Source organism: Sebastes umbrosus, chromosome 19 (assembly GCF_015220745.1).
Source record: "Sebastes umbrosus isolate fSebUmb1 chromosome 19, fSebUmb1.pri, whole genome shotgun sequence".
NCBI lineage: Eukaryota > Metazoa > Chordata > Actinopteri > Perciformes > Sebastidae > Sebastes > Sebastes umbrosus.
Genome location: NC_051287.1, coordinates 7695354 through 7716979, shown reverse-complemented (window position 1 = coordinate 7716979; position 21626 = coordinate 7695354). Strand labels below are relative to the sequence as shown.

The 21626-nt window shown below is 40.5% G+C and overlaps 5 protein-coding genes across 6 annotated transcripts; all 5 read right to left on the bottom strand.

Annotated features, from left to right (window-relative positions):
- Positions 1-1183: 1183 nt before the first annotated feature.
- LOC119478095 (E3 ubiquitin/ISG15 ligase TRIM25-like) lies at positions 1184-3745 on the bottom strand. The gene has a single exon (XM_037752525.1). It carries the CDS (start codon positions 3551-3553, stop codon positions 1934-1936), a length of 1620 nt encoding a protein of 539 aa, XP_037608453.1. The 5' UTR covers positions 3554-3745; the 3' UTR covers positions 1184-1933.
- A 2248-nt stretch (positions 3746-5993) lies between these two features.
- On the bottom strand, positions 5994-7883 carry LOC119478092 (tripartite motif-containing protein 16-like). Its single transcript, XM_037752521.1, has 2 exons — positions 6420-7883; positions 5994-6389 (listed from the first exon to the last, which is right to left on the bottom strand). Exons 1-2 carry the CDS (start codon positions 7673-7675, stop codon positions 5996-5998), a joined length of 1650 nt encoding a protein of 549 aa, XP_037608449.1. The 5' UTR covers positions 7676-7883; the 3' UTR covers positions 5994-5995.
- A 2390-nt stretch (positions 7884-10273) lies between these two features.
- Positions 10274-12976, bottom strand: LOC119478091 (E3 ubiquitin/ISG15 ligase TRIM25-like). The gene has a single exon (XM_037752520.1). It carries the CDS (start codon positions 12815-12817, stop codon positions 11150-11152), a length of 1668 nt encoding a protein of 555 aa, XP_037608448.1. The 5' UTR covers positions 12818-12976; the 3' UTR covers positions 10274-11149.
- A 1662-nt stretch (positions 12977-14638) lies between these two features.
- LOC119478085 (tripartite motif-containing protein 16-like) lies at positions 14639-17281 on the bottom strand. Of its 2 annotated transcripts, XM_037752512.1 has the most exons (2): positions 16088-17281; positions 14639-16027 (listed from the first exon to the last, which is right to left on the bottom strand). In XM_037752512.1, exons 1-2 carry the CDS (start codon positions 17141-17143, stop codon positions 15458-15460), a joined length of 1626 nt encoding a protein of 541 aa, XP_037608440.1. In that variant the 5' UTR covers positions 17144-17281; the 3' UTR covers positions 14639-15457. The 2 variants fall into 2 exon arrangements, with proteins under 2 accessions (XP_037608440.1, XP_037608439.1); XM_037752511.1 differs by having other exon boundaries at positions 14639-17281.
- Positions 17282-18943: 1662 nt separating this feature from the next.
- On the bottom strand, positions 18944-21497 carry LOC119478096 (E3 ubiquitin/ISG15 ligase TRIM25-like). Its single transcript, XM_037752526.1, has one exon. It carries the CDS (start codon positions 21310-21312, stop codon positions 19693-19695), a length of 1620 nt encoding a protein of 539 aa, XP_037608454.1. The 5' UTR covers positions 21313-21497; the 3' UTR covers positions 18944-19692.
- Between the last annotated feature and the right edge of the window lie 129 nt (positions 21498-21626).

The window sequence follows — 21626 nt, the reverse complement described above, 5'->3', positions numbered from 1 at the left end:
TCTTGACCTGCTCATGTAGAAGAACACAGACAATGTCGGTGCTGTTAGTGACCTGGCTTTGAACTCTTCAGGGTTTATTACCACATCAGGGACAAGAAAACGTTTTCACAAACAAGTTATAGCAGAGTGCATCTTGATGTATGATCATAACCACGTTGATTCTGAGTGCATTACCAGCAGAGAGTAGAGAGACAGTAAAGGAGTCAGTCAGGGAAGGAGCAAATGAAAAGGTTATTTTCATATATCTGTCTCCACTCCTGGTTGTTTTTCATTTCATGTTTTCACCACCAGGTGTCCCCCCTGGCTTAGTCTTCCCTTGGTGACAGTGATAGGCCTCTTTTACAGCAGACATTTTGACTTGTTTAGTATTTTTCTGTGTTTTTGTGTGGCTCTCTTTGGTATTGTGTTGATTTATTCTCTTTGTTCTCAGCTGTTTAGTTTCCTGTTTGTGCACAGTAAAGTGTATCCATGTACTGAATCCACCCTCTCTAAATATCAAAATAGACGGAAATTTCAATCTTCTGTGGAAAATAAATGAACATAACTAACCTCCTGAGTTAGTTAAGAAGAATTATCACATTTTATAAATTGAATTTTATAAATGCCTGAATGACCAAACACTTGGTTTCACTCTAGTATCCACCCAGGACCATGATGCACATTAGAGTGTGATGGTCCTGTATATCAACTGGTGTTTGTTGTGCAAAATGACAAAGAAAAACTGAGGAAAAATAGAGCTACTATTTGATGTTCTCAGTTTTTCTATCTCTGTCCATTTTAACTGACTTAAACAGTTGTGAAATATCCATAAACCTTTTTTATCATTATTTATTATTATCATTATTATGTCTGTATTTTTAGGGAGAGTGGCCTTCACAATAGTCTCCAGTGGATTGTTGTTAGTGTTGTGTAATGTACAGGTAGACTGTGGTTATGTAGTTTTTATTCATTCAGACTTAGTTAGTGTCACTGCAGGAGGAGCTGCTGCTGTTTTGCTCATTGATCTGTATTTCTTAGTTTTAACTTTTCAGCTCTTTATTTTTACAGTACAACAGCGCAGGTATACAGAATACTACAGTCCCTGTTTTTCAGGCCTGAGTGTGAAAAACTGCTTATTGATAAACCCCTTTTTCTCTTCTCTCCAGCACCTCTAGTAGAGGTTCTTAAATGAACTCACAAGAAATACTTGAAAATCAACTTTATTGATGGATTTTGTTCACATACAATCAGTAAATCCTGGTATAGGACTGGTTCTATCTTTCTATCTGCATATTCACTTCAACAAAAATCAGTCTGTTAAACCAACATGTCATCACTGTGGGGGAAAAACCAACAAGTATCAAAGTAATGATAATGACATAATAACACTTTAACATAATATCACAATAACACTTTATACACTCTGGTAAATATGTGAATCAGGGTTACAATTTACAATTATTTGATTAATCTGATGATTATTTTCTCAATTAATTGAATAATTGTTTGGTCTATAAAATGTTAGAAAACACTGAACAATGCAATACAATAAATAAATAAAAGATTATCCAAACAGATGTCAATTAATTTCCTGTCAATCCAGTAATGGATTAATCAATGAATTGTTCCAGCTAATGTGGATGTTGCAATCAGACTCGACTTCATTTATGTTTTCATTGTTTCAATGTAAAGTTCACAACACAAGTTTTAATTTCATTAATATTTTAAAATGACACAGATTCATACTTTCAAAAGAATTCTTTAAAAATACAGTATATTAACATTATCAACCAAAACCTTCCAACATCTAAACGATATCAACAGAGTTACAATCATCAGGTCATCAGTGGGAAGTGCAGAAACATCATAGCAAAGAGAGGCGAGCAACAAAGATGAAGAAAAGATCTATTTAAATGAAAAACAGAATCTCCCCCATCCACCCAATCATTCCAGTCTACTTGAGCTCAGCTGTGGATCCATTGAAAACCCAAAGTCCAGCATAGAGTGGCCTAGTGAATGTGGTCTGGACTCTGTGGAGGAGAGTCATGGTTTCAGAGACGCTGTAGAAACACAGAATACCTGCACTGTGATCCAGGTACACTCCTACTCTGGAGGACCGAGGACCTGGGATGGGAGTTCTGATGTTGTTGTGTCTGAATTCATAACCATTTATCAAACAATCTAATGCCCAAGACTTGTCATTGTTTCCAAATCCACTTTCATAGACTGCTCTTCTCATATGTGCGTATGTGACTGCTACTGAAACTGCACCCCCACTCCACTCCACCTCCCAGTAATGACGTCCAGTCAAACTCTCTCTGCTCAGGACCTGATGACTGTCAATGTTGCTGCGTGAACCTGGGTGACCCTGTTGTAACATCTTTAGCTCTGTGAATATTGATGGTTTCCTCACTCTTGCTTTTCTGTTTCCTTCAGATAATAACAGCAATGTGTCTGCTGTGTCTGGATCCAGTGTGATTTGACATGAATACTGTAAGAAATCAGCCATGGTCATGGACTCACTAAGAATTTTCTCGAGTTTATCTCTGGCCTCTGACACAGCTGCTGTCACATCCTCAAAGTGTCGCACAGGACGGATATTGATGCTGGATGACTTTTCAGAGACAGCGAGATTTGACAGCGAGGGGTAGTTCTGTAGAAACTGGGTGTGGTCCTCTGTGTGTGAGAGCTGCTCCAGCTCAGTGTCTCTCTTCCTCAGATCAGTGATCTCCTGCTGCAGCTTTTCCTGAAGCTCTTTGACTCGACTCACTTTAGATTTCTGCTGAGATCTGACCTGCTGCTTCACATCGGAGCTTCTTTTCTCAATGAGACGGATCAGATCTGTGAAGATCTTCTCACTGTTCTTCAATGCTTTATCAGCAAAGTGATTGATAGCATCCACCTCCTGCTGGAGCACCTTCACATCTTTCTCTCTGTTCTGGATTCTCTGCTGGATCTTTTGCCGACTCGCTCCGAGCTCTTTCTGCTTCTCAGTCATTTCTGCTGCAGCTGAAACTGTGTCGTGGCCTTTATGTACATCCATGGAGCAGAGATAACAGATACACTGCTGATCAGTGCGGCAGAAAATCTTCATCACCTCATTGTGACGAGTGCAGATGTTCTCCTGAAGCTTCTTGGAGGGGTCGACCAGCTTGTGTTTTTCAAAGGCGGGGGATTCATAGTGAGGCTGGAGGTGCTGCTCACAGTAAGAGACCAGACACTGCAGACAGGACTTGAGAGCTTTCAGCTTCCTCCCAGTGCAGAAATCACAGGCCACTTCTCCAGGTCCGGCATAGCAGTGATCAGCTGGAGCAGCTTGGAGTCCTGTCTTCTTCAGTTCCTCCACTAAATCTGCCAACATGGTGTTTTTCAACAGAACAGGCCTCGGTACAAGGAGCAGTCTGCACTGAGGACAGCTGTAGATTCCCTTCTGATCCTCTTCATCCCAGTGGCTTCTAATACAGCTCATACAGTAGTTGTGACCACAGGGAATAGTCACAGGATCCTTCAGTAGATCCAAACAGATCGAACAGCAGAGTTTTTCCTCGTCCATCTGAATTCCTTGCTGCGCCATTTCACCTCTCAGAGACAGTGAATGACAAATAGTTTCACTTTCTCACACAAGAAAGACGTTGGGAACTGATCCAAACCAAAACTGAGTTCCCTTTTTCATGTTCACTCACTGAGTTGCATTGAATGAGGTGTGAGCGCACTTGCACTTCCCAGTATGATGGTTACACCCATCTGCAGGAAACACGTGGACTGACTGGGATCTTAAGAACAGTGAGAGGAAGGAAGGGGTGTAGCCCCTCTTTACAACATGATATGAAGAGATTGAGACATCAGACTGGATGAATTCCACCTAAAAATACATCCTGCTCTCAACACACAACCTAAGATAACGCTGCTCAGATAATAAGTCAGCTTTAGGTTGATGTGTTGACCTAGTCCTCTCACCATTTAGTTCACTTTGGTTTGTTTGTAGCAGCTATGTGACATTATTAAACACATCTGTTCATTAAACCCATTTCATTACTGATGACCTTTAATCTTGACCTGCTCATGTAGAAGAACACAGACAATGTCGGTGCTGTTAGTGACCTGGCTTTGAACTCTTCAGGGTTTATTACCACATCAGGGACAAGAAAACGTTTTCACAAACAAGTTATAGCAGAGTGCATCTTGATGTATGATCATAACCACGTTGATTCTGAGTGCATTACCAGCAGAGAGTAGAGAGACAGTAAAGGAGTCAGTCAGGGAAGGAGCAAATGAAAAGGTTATTTTCATATCTCTGTCTCCACTCCTGGTTGTTTTTCATTTCATGTTTTCACCACCAGGTGTCCCCCCTGGCTTAGTCTTCCCTTGGTGACAGTGATAGGCCTCTTTTACAGCAGACATTTTGACTTGTTTAGTATTTTTCTGTGTTTTTGTGTGGCTCTCTTTGGTATTGTGTTGATTTATTCTCTTTGTTCTCAGCTGTTTAGTTTCCTGTTTGTGCACAGTAAAGTGTATCCATGTACTGAATCCACCCTCTCTAAATATCAAAATAAGTAAATAGGTTAATGAAAACACATTGTGTACTACATGTTATTGTGGATGCTGCCTCATTAAATAGACAGAAATTTCAGTCTTTTGTGGAAAATAAATGAACATAACTAACCTCCTGAGTTAGTTAAGAAGAATTATCACATTTTCTAAATTGAATTTTATAAATGCCTGAATGACCCAAACATTTGGTTTCACAGGAAAAATAGAGCTACTATTTGATGTTCTCAGTATTTTTCTATCTCTGTCTATTTTAACTGACTTAAACAGTTGTGAAATATCCATGAACCTTTTTTTTCATTATTCATTATTATCATTATTATGTCTGTATTTTTAGAGAGAGTGGCCTTCACAATAGTCTCCAGTGGATTGTTGTTAGTGTTGTGTAATGTACAGGTAGACTGTGGTTATGTAGTTTTTATTCATTCAGACTTAGTTAGTGTCACTGCAGGAGGAGCTGCTGCTGTTTTGCTCATTGATCTGTATTTCTTAGTTTTAACTTTTCAAATCTTTATTTTTACAGTACAACAGCGCAGGTATACAGTATACTACAGTCCCTGTTTTTCAGGCCTGAGCGAGAAAAACTGCTTATTAATAAACCCCTTTTTCTCTTCTCTCCAGCACCTCTAGTAGAGGTTCTTAAATGAACTCACAAGAAATACTTGAAAATCAACTTTATTGATGGATTTTGTTCACATACAATCAGTAAATCCTGGTATAGGACTGGTTCTATCTTTCTATCTGCATATTCACTTCAACAAAAATCAGTTTGCTAAACCAACATGTCATCACTGTGGGGGAAAAACCAACAAGTATCAAAGTAATGATAATGACATAATAACACTTTAACATAATAACACAATAACACTTTATACACTCTGGTAAATATGTGAATCAGGGTTACAATTTATGATTATTTGATTAATCTGATGATTATTTTCTCAATTCATTTATTAATTGTTTGGTCAATAAAATGACAGAAAACACTGAACAATGCAATACAATAAATAATTAATAGATTATCCAAATAGATGCCAATTAATTTCCTGACAATCCAGTAATGGATTAATCAATGAATTGTTCCAGCTAATGTGGATGTTGCAGTCAGACTCTACTTCATTTCTGTTTTCATTGTTTCAATGTATTGTTATTTTATATTTATTTTAATATTTTGAAACAAATTAGATTCATACTTTTAACAGAAGATTCTTTCAATATACAGTATATCGTCACCATTTTAACATTAACGGCAAAAACTAAAATAAAAATGCTTATTAATTCAACCAAAACGTTCCAACATTTAAACAATATCAACAGAGAATCAAAGGTAGAAGACAGCAGAGTCATGATTATCAGGTCATCAGTGGGAAGTGCAGAAATATCACAGCAAAGAGAGGCGAGCAGTAAAGATGAAGAAAATATCTATTTAAATGAACAGAATCTCCCCCATCCACCCAATAACTCCAGTCTACTTGAGCTCAGCTGTGGATCCATAACCTACAAAAAGTCCAGCATAGAGTGGCTGAGTGAATGTGGTCTGGACTCTGTGGAGGAGAGTCATGGTTTCAGAGACGCTGTAGAAACACAGAATACCTGCACTGTGATCCAGGTACACTCCTACTCTGGAGGACTGAGGACCTGAGATGGGAGTTCTGATGTTGTTGTGTCTTAATACATAACCATAATCTGAACAATATACTGCCCACGACTTGTCATTGTTTCCAAATCCACTTTCACAGACTGCTCTTCTCATATACGCGTATGTGACTGCTACTGAAACTGCAAACCCACTCCACTCCACCTCCCAGTAATGACGTCCAGTCAAACTCTCTCTGCTCAGGACCTGAAAACTTTCACTGTTGCTGCGTGAACCTGGGAGACCAAATTGTGACATGATTAGCTCTGTGCGTGTTGATGCTCTCGTCATTGTTGCTTTTCTGTTCCCTTCAGATAATAACAGCTGTGTGCTTGCTCTGTTTGGTTCCAGTGTGATTTGACATGAATACTGTAAGAAATCATGCCTGGTCTTGGGCTCTGCCTGTGGCAGTAACATATCCACTTCAGTCCCTCTCAGTGAGATCTTGGTCCACGCCTCAGTAAGAATGTTCTCAAGTTTATCTCTGGCCTCTGACACAGCTGCTGTCACATCCTCAAAGTGTCGCACAGGACGGATATTGATGCTGGATGACTTTTTAGAGACAGCGAGATTTGACAGCGAGGGGTAGTTCTGTAGAAACTGGGTGTGGTCCTCTGTGTGTGACAGCTGCTCCAGTTCAGTGTCTCTCTTCCTCAGATCAGTGATCTCCTGCTGCAGCTTCTCCTGAAGCTCTTTGAATCGACTCACTTTAGATTTCTGCTGAGATCTGACCTGCTGCTTCACATCTGAGATTCTTTTCTCAATGAGACGGATCAGATCTGTGAAGATCTTCTCGCTGTTCTTCACTGCTTTATCAGCAGAGTGATTGATAGCCTCCACCTCCTGCTGGAGCACCTTCACATCTTTCTCTCTGTTCTGGATTCTCTGCTGGATCTTTTGTCGACTCGCCCCGAGTTCTTCCTGCCTCTCAGTCATTTCTGCTGCAGCTGAAACTGTGTTGTGGCCTTTATGTTCATCCATGGAGCAGAGATAACAGATACACTGCTGATCAGTGCGGCAGAAAATCTTCATCACCTCATTGTGACGAGTGCAGATGTTCTCCTGAAGCTTCTTGGAGGGGTCGACCAGCTTGTGTTTCTTTAATGGAACAACTTCATAGTGAGGCTGGAGGTGCTGCTCACAGTAAGAGACCAGACACTGCAGACAGGACTTGAGAGCTTTCAGCTTCCTCCCAGTGCAGAAATCACAGGCCACATCTCCAGGTCCGGCATAGCAGTGATCAGCTGGAGCAGCTTGGAGTCCTGTCTTCTTCAGTTCCTCCACTAAATCTGCCAACATGGTGTTTTTCAACAGAACAGGCCTCGGTACAAGGAGCAGTCTGCACTGAGGACAGCTGTAGATTCCCTTCTGATCCTCTTCATCCCAGTGGCTTCTAATACAGCTCATACAGTAGTTGTGACCACAGGAAATAGTCACAGGATCCTTCAGTAGATCCAAACAGATCGAACAGCAGAGTTTTTCCTCGTCCATCTGAATTCCTCGCTGCGCCATTTCACCTCTCAGAGACAGTGAACGACAAATAGTTTCACTTCCTCATACAAGAAAGACGTTGGGCACTGATCCAAACCAAAACTGAGTTTCCTTTTTCATGTTCACTCACTGATCTGCATTGAATGAGGTGTGAGCGCACTTGCACTTCACAGCATGATGGTTACACCCATCTGTACACTTGCAGATCTGTGAGGGGCGGAGGAGGCAACATGTGGACTGACTGAACTTGAGAGCAGTGAGAGGAAGGAAGGGTTATGAGGCTTTAATACTTTCCAGGAAGAGGAGTCGTTTACAAGGTAGTCGGTGTGTTCATGAAGCCACTCTTTACAACATGATATGAAGAGTTTGATGCGTCAGAATGAATGAATTCTACCTAAAAATACATCCTGCTCTCAACACACAACCTAAGGTAACCCTGCTGAGATAATAAGTCAGCTTTAGGTTGATGTGTTGACCTAGTCCTCTCACCATTTAGTTCACTTTGGTTTGTTTGTAGCCGCTATGTGACATTATTAAACACATCTGTTCATTACACCCATTTCATTACTGATGACCTTTAATCTTGACCTGCTCATGTAGAAGAACACAGACAATGTCGGTGCTGTTAGTGACCTGGCTTTGAACTCTTCAGGGTTTATTACCACATCAGGGACAGGAAAACGTTGGGAGATTTACAATGGCGATTCATAACGGCACAGCGCCAGCGTATTTGGGGTTCACATAGGGAACGGAAGCGCCGCGCTATGTTATGGTCGCGCGAGCTGAAGCCTGGCTGTTCACATCAGAAGCGCATTTCTCTGCTCTGGTCAACAAGCGAGTGGGGGGGCGAGAACGAGGGTGCTGTAATTTATCGATACAAGGTCATGTCCTTTTTGTAAAATAATTCGCCTAGTAAGGCTGTCCCCAATACCATTTGTTTGGGCTTCGAAGCTTCGGTGAGAAATATTCAAAGGCATTCGATGCTTCCTTATTTCATACTTACATAAAAAAAAAGAAAGAAAATGAAGCATTTGAATACTGATTTGGAGGTTGATTACCAGATTCATCCTATGACAACAACCTTGATAGATAAGCATGGATACACTCTTCCATCTATATCAATCAATCCAGCACCACAAAAGTTAAAGACAGAAAAGAAGAAAATGTGCTTTCACTCACCAAAGCTGAGGGTCCATTTGAAGAGAAAGGTGGCATGGTGGTTCATCCTCTGGGTAAACTTCTCCATGACTACTGGTCTCCTCTTCAACGTGGAAATGTTCCTCTCTGGTCCAGAGCTTTCATTTGTATGCTTACCGAAAAAAAGTCCCCCTCTTCTGCTTATTCCCAAACTAATGTTCGCGCCGCATGGCCACTGTAGTGATGCCCTACGAGCCACCGTAGTGACGTAGTGACGAGCCCGTTGCGGCGATACGTCAGCGTGGACGCCATATTGGACCGGGCAAGACGAACATTTTTTTTTTTTTTTTTTTTTTAATTATTTCAAAATTACAGTATGCATAGTAACAGCAGAAAACATTAAAACATTTACATACAAAAGAAGCATATCGAAAACTTAAACAAAGAGCTGTGACAAACAAAACAAAACCAACATAAAATAAAAAAAAATTTAAAAAAAAAAAATTGCGTTGGAATAGTCCTTTTTGCTTAGGAAGGTTCCTAACGGAGTGAAATGACCCAGAAGTATCTCAGTAGCAGCCATCATAAGAGCTGTTCGAATTCACCAAATGTTAAGGAAAGAGGCTTAGATGCTTCCTTTATTATCTCCTTTAGCATAGGATACACTGGACCATCCTTTACCAAAGGAAAAGAGAGTAACATCCCACAATTCCTTGCGGCCGCAGCATTAAAAGTGACGCACCATTCGGCTGTTCATAATTTGTAAAAAATGGCTATGTTCATCCATCAAATCAACAATATATAAAACTTTCTTTTTCATATCATTCATGTTTAAATAAGGTCTTTCTATTAACTGTAATGGTTCTTTTGTTCCACAAGGTGGAGCCATGTGGTGCCTACTGTGGACACGAATCGAGAGAATGCAGTCTGAAGCACTAGGCCTACCAAACATGAATTTATATCCTAACACAAATGATATCTCATTTAGGAAGATGCTACATTCATGGATAATGCATAGTAATCTTTGATAATTAATAACAACGTAATTTTTTTGCACAGTTCTTCCTGGTGAAACAGGTGAGTTTTCTTTTTACTTTTAGTATGTACTGCAGCTGCCCTTACAACAAATCAATGGCCTTTGCTTGGTTAATGAATCGGAGATAGGGTTTTCTTGTTTTACTCCCATTGTGTGTTTGCAAACAAATTTAAGAGAGAACATAAGAAAATGTGTAAATGAGGCCGAATGACTTCATTCAGACATTTAACTCACCCAGTGTGGTTGATTCCACTGCTGCTTCCCTTTAGTCGGGATTCCACTTCTCTATATTCTACTGCACTTTGTTATGTTTTAGTGGGAAAAGGCCCTCAGTTATACTTTCATATTATTTTCATATTTTCTTTTGTAGATTTAATACTTTCTTGACTAAACACACAAGGATACTGTATTCATTTTGAAAAAACTTTATTGATTAATTTGTTCACATATCCAATCAGTAAATCCTGGAGGTAAAGGACTGGTTCACTCTTTCCATACATTCTTATATCCATATACACGTTATTTAACCTCCTGAGCTCTAGCCTTATTCCTCGGAAAAATCAGGACCAGTTCCTCAATCATCGGGCATGTATGCATATTTGGTCTCATTAGAAAGGTTAGAAATTAAGTAATATGAATAAATGGTAAGTAAACAAAACTACATTAACATGGAGATTCCAATGGAGAAGCAATAAAAAAAAGCATAGTATAAAATCTTAATTTCAAAGCTAAAATCACCATTAAAGCCATGATCCCACAGACATGTGATGCAACTGAATGTATTATACTACACTTTGACTACAACAGTAACTATACATTTGATGAAAATACACTAAAATACAACATTTATGATATAATTTATAAAGATATACTCAGGCGCTCTCCATGTTTTGGTCATGTTTATTGTTTACATATTTACTGTTTACTAGAAGTTTTAGTTCAAAATCTATTTATTTCCATATAACCATGTTACAAATAATATAAATATCCCAGAAACATTGAATTAGTAATATACACAATGAATACTGATCAATATCAATGAACAGCTCCATCTCTTTTACCATTAACCATTACATTATGTTGTATATTTCTTTTTGAATATTTTAGTTAATATCTCAGTTTTTAACATTTTTTATTATTTATTTTTTTGTTGTTTTTTTCAGTAGACACAATGACCAAAATTAAAAAGGTATTTGAATAAAAAAGAAAACTCCTGTAGTCATATGATCAGTGATTGTGATCAAACAGTGAAGGCAGCTGAGCAGCAAAGATGGATGAAGATGTATTTACACACTCACAACAAAAACTCACCCAGTGCCTCTTTAACAGCCTTTGTCTTCTGGCTCACAAAACTCAGCCGATGATCTAAAACCCAAAATACTATAAACCCTGAGCCCAGCATAGAGTGGCTGAGTGAATGTGGTCTGGACTCTGTGGAGGAGAGTCATGGTTTCAGAGACGCTGTAGAAACACAGAATACCTGCCCTGTGATCCAGGTACACTCCTACTCTGGAGGACTGAGGACCTGAGATAGAAGTATCACTTCCGTTATGACTGAATTCATAACCTTCAACTGAACAATCTAATGCCCAAGACTTGTCATTGTTTCCAAATTCACTTTCTGCTCCTTTTTTGGCAATATCCTTGTATGTGACAGCTACATGAACACCTATCCCACTCCACTCTACCTCCCAGTAATGACGTCCAGTCAGACTCTCTTGACTCAGGACCTGAGACCTGTTAATAAATCGATCTGGCTGACTAGAATCCGATTGTTTTTTACTCATGTTTGTTGCTTTTCTGTTCTCCTCAGATAATAACAGCCGAGGGTGTGCTGTGTTTGGATCCAGTGTGATTCTTTGTGAATACTTTAAGAATTCATCTCTGCTCTTGGGGTCTTCTTGTGGCAGTAGCACATCCTGGTTAGTCAGTGTATGTGAGATCTTGATCCATTCCTCACTAAGAATGTCCTGTAGTCTATCTCTGGCCTCTGACACAGCCACTGGCACATCCTCCCAATACCTCAGAGGACAGATATTTTTCCTGGGTAAGTCTGTAGATTCACTAAGATGTGACAGAAGGGGGTACCTGAGTAGAAACTGGGTGTGGTCCTCTCCGTGTGACAGCTGCTCCAGCTCAGTGTCTTTCCTCCTCAGTTCGATGATCTCCTCCTCTAGCTCTTTCTGAAGCTCTTTGACTCGACTCACTTCAGTTTTCTGCTGAGATCTGACCTGCTGCTTCACATCTGAGATTCTTTTCTCAATGAGACAGATCAGATCTGTGAAGATATTCTCGCTGTCCTCCACTGCTTTATCAGCGGAGCAATTGATAGCATCCGCCTCCTGCTGGAGCACCTTCACATCTTTTTCTCTCTTCTGGATTCTCTGCTGGATCTTTTGCCGACTCGCCCCGAGCTCTTTCTGTTTCTCAGTCATTTCTGTTGAGGCTAAGACTGTGTCGTGGCCTTTATGTTCATCCATGGAGCAGCGATAACAGATACACTGCTGATCAGTGCGGCAGAAAATCTTCATCACCTCATTGTGACGAGTGCAGATGTTCTCTTGAAGCTTCTTGGTGGCGTCGACCAGCTTGTGTTTTTCAAAGGCAGGGGATTCATAGTGAGGCTGGAGGTGCTGCTCACAGTAAGAGACCAGACACTGCAGACAGGACTTGAGAGCTTTCAGCTTTCTCCCAGTACAGAAATCACAGGCCACATCTCCAGGTCCGGCATAGCAGTGATCAGCTGGAGCAGCTTGGAGTCCTGTCTTCTTCAGGTCCTCCACTAAATCTGCCAACATGGTGTTTTTCAACAGCACAGGCCTCGGTACAAGGAGCAGTCTGCACTGAGGACAGCTGTAGATTCCCTTCTGATCCTCTTCATCCCAGTGGCTTCTAATACAGCTCATACAGTAGTTGTGACCACAGGAAATAGTCACCGGATCCTTCAGTAGATCCAAACAGATCGAACAGCAGAGTTTTTCCTCGTCCATCTGAATTCCTCACTGCGCCATTTCACCTCTCAGAGATAGTGATTGACAAATAGCTTCACTTCCTCATACAAGAAAGACGTTGGGCACTGATCCGAACCAAAACTGAGTTCCCCTTTTGATGTTCACTCACTGATCTGCGGTGAATGAGGTGTGAGCGCACTTGCATGGTTACACCCATCTGTACACTTGTAGATCTGTGAGTGGCGGAGGAAGCAGGAAACATGTGGACTGACTGGGACTGGCTGAACTTGAGAGCAGTAAGAAGAAGGAAGGGTCATGAGGTATTATATAGATTCCAGGAAGATAAGTCGTTTACAAGCAAGTCAGTGTGTTCTTGTAGCCCCTCTTCAGAACATGATGTGAAGAGATTGAGACTGGATTCCACCTAAAAATACATCCTGCTCTCAACACACAACCTAAGATAACCCTGCTGAGATAATAAGTCAGCTTTAGGTTGATGTGTTGACCTAGTCCTCTCATCATTTAGTTCACTTTGGTTTGTTTGTAGCAGCTATGTGACATTATTAAACACATCTGTTCATTAAACCCATTTCATTACTGATGACCTTTAATCTTGACCTGCTCATGTAGAAGAACACAGACAATGTCGGTGCTGTTAGTGACCTGGCTTTGAACTCTTCAGGGTTTATTACCACATCAGGGACAAGAAAACATTTTCACAAACAAGTTATAGCAGAGTGCATCTTGATGTATGATCATAACCACGTTGATTCTGAGTGCATTACCAGCAGAGAGTAGAGAGACAGTAAAGGAGTCAGTCAGGGAAGGAGCAAATGAAAAGGTTATTTTCATATCTCTGTCTCCACTCCTGGTTGTTTTTCATTTCATGTTTTCACCACCAGGTGTCCCCCCTGGCTTAGTCTTCCCTTGGTGACAGTGATAGGCCTCTTTTACAGCAGACATTTTGACTTGTTGAGTATTTTTCTGTGTTTTTGTGTGGCTCTCTTTGGTATTGTGTTGATTTATTCTCTTTGTTCTCAGCTGTTTAGTTTCCTGTTTGTGCACAGTAAAGTGTATCCATGTACTGAATCCACCCTCTCTAAATATCAAAATAAGTAAATAGGTTAATGAAAACACATTGTGTACTACATGTTATTGTGGATGCTGCCTCATTGAATAGACAGAAATTTCAGTCTTTTGTGGAAAATAAATGAACATAACTAACCTCCTGAGTTAGTTAAGAAGATTTATCACATTTTCTAAATTGAATTTTATAAATGCCTGAATGACCCAAACATTTGGTTTCACTCTAGTATCCACCCAGGACCATGATGCACATTAGAGTGTGATGGTCCTGTATATCAACTGGTGTTTGTTGTGCAAAAGGACAAAGAAAAACTGAGGAAAAATAGAGCTACTATTTGATGTTCTCAGTTTTTCTATCTCTGTCCATTTTAACTGACTTAAACAGTTGTGAAATATCCATAAACCTTTTCTATCATTATTTATTATTATCATTATTATGTCTGTATTTTTAGGGAGAGTGACCTTCACAATAGTCTCCAGTGAATTGTTGTTAGTGTTGCGTAATGTACAGGTAGACTGTGGTTATGTAGTTTTTATTCATTCAGACTTAGTTAGTGTCACTGCAGGAGGAGCTGCTGCTGTTTTGCTCATTGATCTGTATTTCTTAGTTTTAACTTTTCAGCTCTTTATTTTTACAGTACAACAGCGCAGGTATACAGTATACTACAGTCCCTGTTTTTCAGGCCTGAGTGTGAAAAACTGCTTATTGATAAACCCCTTTTTCTCTTCTCTCCAGCACCTCTAGTAGAGGTTCTTAAATGAACTCACAAGAAATACTTGAAAATCAACTTTATTGATGGATTTTGTTCACATACAATCAGTAAATCCTGGAATAGGACTGGTTCTATCTTTCTATCTGCATATTCACTTCAACAAAAATCAGTCTGTTAAACCAACATGTCATCACTGTGGGGGAAAAACCAACAAGTATCAAAGTAATGATAATGACATAATAACACTTTAACATAATATCACAATAACACTTTATACACTCTGGTAAATATGTGAATCAGGGTTACAATTTACAATTATTTGATTAATCTGATGATTATTTTCTCAATTAATTGAATAATTGTTTGGTCTATAAAATGTTAAAAAAAAAAACAGTGAACAATGCAATACAATAAATAATTAATTGATTATCCAAATAGATTTCAATTCATTTCCTGTCAATCCAGTAATGGATTAATCAATGAATTGTTCCAGCTAATGTGGATGTTGCAGTCAGAATCTACTTCATTTCTGTTTTCATTGTTTCAATGTAGAGTTCACAACACAAGTTTCATTGATATTTTGAAACAAATTAGATTCATACTTTTAACAGAAGATTCTTTCAATATACAGTATATCGTCACCATTTTAACATTAACGGCAAAAACTAAAATGACAATGCTTATTAATTCAACCAAAACGTTCCAACATTTAAACAATATCAACAGAGAATCAAAGGTAGAAGACAGCAGAGTCATGATTATCAGGTCATCAGTGGGAAGTGCAGAAACATCACAGCAAAGAGAGGCGAGCAGCAAAGATGAAGAAAAGATCTATTTAAATGAAAAACAGAATCTCCCCCATCCAACCAATAATTTCTGTCTACTTGAGCTCAGCTGTGGATTCATAACCTACAAAAAGTCCAGCACAGAGTGGCTGAGTGAATGTGGTCTGGAATCTGTGGAGGAGAGTCATGGTTTCAGAGACGCTGTAGAAACACAGAATACCTGCACTGTGATCCAGGTACACTCCTACTCTGGAGGACCGAGGTCTTGGGATGAGAGTTCTGATGTTGTTGTGTTTGAATTCATAACGATTATTAAAACAATGTACTGCCCAAGACTTGTCATTGTTCCCAAATCCACTTTCATAGACTGCTCTTCTCATGTGCGCATATGTAACTGCTACTGAAACTGCAACCCCACTCCACTCCACCTCCCAGTAATGACGTCCAGTCAAACTCTCTCTGCTCAGGACCTGAAGACTATCAATGTTGCTGAATGAACATGGGCGACCAAGTTGTAACTGCACTGACATCTTTAGCCCTTTCACTATTGATGTTCTCGCTGTTGCTTTTCTGTTCCCTTCAGATAATAACAGCTGTGTGTTTGCTCTGTTTGGATCCAGTGTGATTTGACATGAATACTGTAAGAAATCAGCCCTGGTCTTGGGCTCTGCCTGTCGCAGTAAAATATCCACTTCAGTCCCTGTCAGTGAGATCTTGGTCCACGCCTCAGTAAGAATGTTCTCAAGTTTATCTCTGGCCTCTGACACAGCTGCTGTCACATCCTCAAAGTGTCGCACAGGACGGATATTGATGCTGGATGACTTTTTAGAGACAGCGAGATTTGACAGCGAGGGGTAGTTCTGTAGAAACTGGGTGTGGTCCTCTGTGTGTGACAGCTGCTCCAGTTCAGTGTCTCTCTTCCTCAAATTAGTGATCTCCTGCTGCAGCTTCTCCTGAAGCTCTTTGACTCGACTCACTTCAGTTTTCTGCTGAGATCTGACCTGCTGCTTCACATCTGAGATTATTTTCTCAATGAGACGGATCAGATCTGTGAACATCTTCTCGCTGTTCTTCACTGCTTTATCAGCAGAGTGATTGATAGCCTCCACCTCCTGCTGGAGCACCTTAACATCTTTCTCTCTGTTCTGGATTCTCTGCTGGATCTTTTGCCGACTCGCCCCGAGCTCTTCCTGCCTCTCAGTTCTTTCTGTTGAGGCTAAGACTGTGACGTGGCCTTTATGTTCATCCATGGAGCAGCGATAACAGATACACTGCTGATCAGTGCGGCAGAAAATCTTCATCACCTCATTGTGACGAGTGCAGACGTTCTCCTGAAGCTTCTTGGAGGGGTCGACCAGCTGGTGTTTTTCAAAGGCGGGGGATTCATAGTGAGGCTGGAGGTGCTGCTCACAGTAAGAGACCAGACACTGCAGACAGGACTTAAGAGCTTTCAGCTTCTTCCCAGTGCAGAAATCACAGGCCACATCTCCAGGTCCGGCATAGCAGTGATCAGCTGGAGCAGCTTGGAGTCCTGTCTTCTTCAGGTCCTCCACTAAATCTGCCAACATGGTGTTTTTCAACAGCACAGGCCTCGGTACAAGGAGCAGTCTGCACTGAGGACAGCTGTAGATTCCCTTCTGATCCTCTTCATCCCAGTGGCTTCTAATACAGCTCATACAGTAGTTGTGACCACAGGAAATAGTCACCGGATCCTTCAGTAGATCCAAACAGATCGAACAGCAGAGTTTTTCCTCGTCCATCTGAATTCCTCGCTGCGCCATTTCACCTCTCAGAGATAGTGATTGACAAATAGCTTCACTTCCTCATACAAGAAAGACGTTGGGCACTGATCCGAACCAAAACTGAGTTCCCCTTTTGATGTTCACTCACTGATCTGCGGTGAATGAGGTGTGAGCGCACTTGCATGGTTACACCCATCTGTACACTTGTAGATCTGTGAGTGGCGGAGGAAGCAGGAAACATGTGGACTGACTGGGACTGGCTGAACTTGAGAGCAGTAAGAAGAAGGAAGGGTCATGAGGTATTATATAGATTCCAGGAAGATAAGTCGTTTACAAGCAAGTCAGTGTGTTCTTGTAGCCCCTCTTCAGAACATGATGTGAACAGTTTGAGACTGGATTCCACCTAAAAATACATCCTGCTCTCAACACACAACCTAAGATAACCCTGCTGAGATGATAAGTCAGCTTTAGGTTGATGTGTTGACCTAGTCCTCTCATCATTTAGTTCACTTTGGTTTGTTTGTAGCAGCTATGTGACATTATTAAACACATCTGTTCATTAAACCCATTTCATTAATGATGACCTTTAATCTTGACCTGCTCATGTAGAAGAACACAGACAATGTCGGTGCTGTTAGTGACCTGGCTTTGAACTCTTCAGGGTTTATTACCACATCAGGGACAAGAAAACATTTTCACAAACAAGTTATAGCAGAGTGCATCTTGATGTATGATCATAACCACGTTGATTCTGAGTGCATTACCAGCAGAGAGTAGAGAGACAGTAAAGGAGTCAGTCAGGGAAGGAGCAAATGAAAAGGTTATTTTCATATCTCTGTCTCCACTCCTGGTTGTTTTTCATTTCATGTTTTCACCACCAGGTGTCCCCCCTGGCTTAGTCTTCCCTTGGTGACAGTGATAGGCCTCTTTTACAGCAGACATTTTGACTTGTTTAGTATTTTTCTGTGTTTTTGTGTGGCTCTCTTTGGTATTGTGTTGATTTATTCTCTTTGTTCTCAGCTGTTTAGTTTCCTGTTTGTGCACAGTAAAGTGTATCCATGTACTGAATCCACCCTCTCTAAATATCAAAATAAGTAAATAGGTTAATGAAAACACATTGTGTACTACATGTTATTGTGGATGCTGCCTCATTAAATAGACAGAAATTTCAATCTTTTGTGGAAAATAAATGAACGTAACTAACCTCCTGAGTTAGTAAAGAAGAATTATCACATTTTATAAATTGAATTTTATAAATGCCTGAATGACCCAAACATTTGGTTTCACTCTAGTATCCACCCAGGACCATGATGCACATTAGAGTGTGATGGTCCTGTATATCAACTGGTGTTTGTTGTGCAAAAGGACAAAGAACAACTCAGGAAAAATAGAGCTACTATTTGATGTTCTCAGTTTTTCTATCTCTGTCCATTTTAACTGACTTAAACAGTTGTGAAATATCCATAAACCTTTTTTATCATTATTTATTATTATCATTATTATGTCTGTATTTTTAGGGAGAGTGGCCTTCACAATAGTCTCCAGTGGATTATTGTTAGTGTTGTGTAATGTACAGGTAGACTGTGGTTATGTAGTTTTTATTCATTCAGACTTAGTTAGTGTCACTGCAGGAGGAGCTGCTGCTGTTTTGCTCATTGATCTGTATTTCTTAGTTTTAACTTTTCAGCTCTTTATTTTTACAGTACAACAGCGCAGGTATACAGTATACTACAGTCCCTGTTTTTCAGGCCTGAGTGTGAAAAACTGCTTATTGATAAACCCCTTTTTCTCTTCTCTCCAGCACCTCTAGTAGAGGTTCTTAAATGAACTCACAAGAAATACTTGAAAATCAACTTTATTGATGGATTTTGTTCACATACAATCAGTAAATCCTGGTATAGGACTGGTTCTATCTTTCTATCTGCATATTCACTTCAACAAAAATCAGTCTGTTAAACCAACATGTCATTACTGTGGGGGAAAAACAACAAGTATCAAAGTAATGATAATGACATAATAACACTTTAACATAATAACACAATAACACTTTATACACTCTGGTAAATATGTGAATCAGGGTTACAATTTATGATTATTTGATTAATCTGATGATTATTTTCTCAATTAATTGATTAATTGTTTGGTCTATAAAATGTTAGAAAACACTGAACAATGCAATACAATAAATAAATAAAAGATTATCCAAACAGATGTCAATTAATTTCCTGACAATCCAGTAATGGATTAATCAATGAATTGTTCCAGCTAATGTGGATGTTGCAATCAGACTCGACTTCATTTATGTTTTCATTGTTTCAATGTAAAGTTCACAACACAAGTTTTAATTTCATTAATATTTTAAAATGACACAGATTCATACTTTCAAAAGAATTCTTTAAAAATACAGTATATTAACATTATCAACCAAAACCTTCCAACATCTAAACGATATCAACAGAGTTACAATCATCAGGTCATCAGTGGGAAGTGCAGAAACATCATAGCAAAGAGAGGCGAGCAACAAAGATGAAGAAAAGATCTATTTAAATGAAAAACAGAATCTCCCCCATCCACCCAATCATTCCAGTCTACTTGAGCTCAGCTGTGGATCCATTGAAAACCCAAAGTCCAGCATAGAGTGGCCTAGTGAATGTGGTCTGGACTCTGTGGAGGAGAGTCATGGTTTCAGAGACGCTGTAGAAACACAGAATACCTGCACTGTGATCCAGGTACACTCCTACTCTGGAGGACCGAGGACCTGGGATGGGAGTTCTGATGTTGTTGTGTCTGAATTCATAACCATTTATCAAACAATCTAATGCCCAAGACTTGTCATTGTTTCCAAATCCACTTTCATAGACTGCTCTTCTCATATGTGCGTATGTGACTGCTACTGAAACTGCACCCCCACTCCACTCCACCTCCCAGTAATGACGTCCAGTCAAACTCTCTCTGCTCAGGACCTGATGACTGTCAATGTTGCTGCGTGAACCTGGGTGACCCTGTTGTAACATCTTTAGCTCTGTGAATAGTGATGGTTTCCTCACTCTTGCTTTTCTGTTTCCTTCAGATAATAACAGCAATGTGTCTGCTGTGTCTGGATCCAGTGTGATTTGACATGAATACTGTAAGAAATCAGCCATGGTCATGGACTCACTAAGAATTTTCTCGAGTTTATCTCTGGCCTCTGACACAGCTGCTGTCACATCCTCAAAGTGTCGCACAGGACGGATATTGATGCTGGATGACTTTTCAGAGACAGCGAGATTTGACAGCGAGGGGTAGTTCTGTAGAAACTGGGTGTGGTCCTCTGTGTGTGAGAGCTGCTCCAGCTCAGTGTCTCTCTTCCTCAGATCAGTGATCTCCTGCTGCAGCTTTTCCTGAAGCTCTTTGACTCGACTCACTTTAGATTTCTGCTGAGATCTGACCTGCTGCTTCACATCGGAGCTTCTTTTCTCAATGAGACGGATCAGATCTGTGAAGATCTTCTCACTGTTCTTCAATGCTTTATCAGCAGAGTGATTGATAGCATCCACCTCCTGCTGGAGCACCTTCACATCTTTCTCTCTGTTCTGGATTCTCTGCTGGATCTTTTGCCGACTCGCCCCGAGCTCTTTCTGCTTCTCAAACATTTCTGCTGCAGCTGAAACTGTGTCGTGGCCTTTATGTTCATCCATGGAGCAGAGATAACAGATACACTGCTGATCAGTGCGGCAGAAAATCTTCATCACCTCATTGTGACGAGTGCAGATGTTCTCCTGAAGCTTCTTGGAGGGGTCGACCAGCTTGTGTTTTTCAAAGGCGGGGGATTCATAGTGAGGCTGGAGGTGCTGCTCACAGTAAGAGACCAGACACTGCAGACAGGACTTGAGAGCTTTCAGCTTCCTCCCAGTGCAGAAATCACAGGCCACTTCTCCAGGTCCGGCATAGCAGTGATCAGCTGGAGCAGCTTGGAGTCCTGTCTTCTTCAGTTCCTCCACTAAATCTGCCAACATGGTGTTTTTCAACAGAACAGGCCTCGGTACAAGGAGCAGTCTGCACTGAGGACAGCTGTAGATTCCCTTCTGATCCTCTTCATCCCAGTGGCTTCTAATACAGCTCATACAGTAGTTGTGACCACAGGGAATAGTCACTGGATCCTTCAGTAGATCCAAACAGATCGAACAGCAGAGTTTTTCCTCGTCCATCTGAATTCCTTGCTGCGCCATTTCACCTCTCAGAGACAGTGAATGACAAATAGTTTCACTTTCTCACACAAGAAAGACGTTGGGAACTGATCCAAACCAAAACTGAGTTCCCTTTTTCATGTTCACTCACTGAGTTGCATTGAATGAGGTGTGAGCGCACTTGCACTTCCCAGTATGATGGTTACACCCATCTGCAGGAAACACGTGGACTGACTGGGATCTTAAGAACAGTGAGAGGAAGGAAGGGGTGTAGCCCCTCTTTACAACATGATATGAAGAGTTTGAGACATCAGACTGGATGAATTCCACCTAAAAATACATCCTGCTCTCAACAC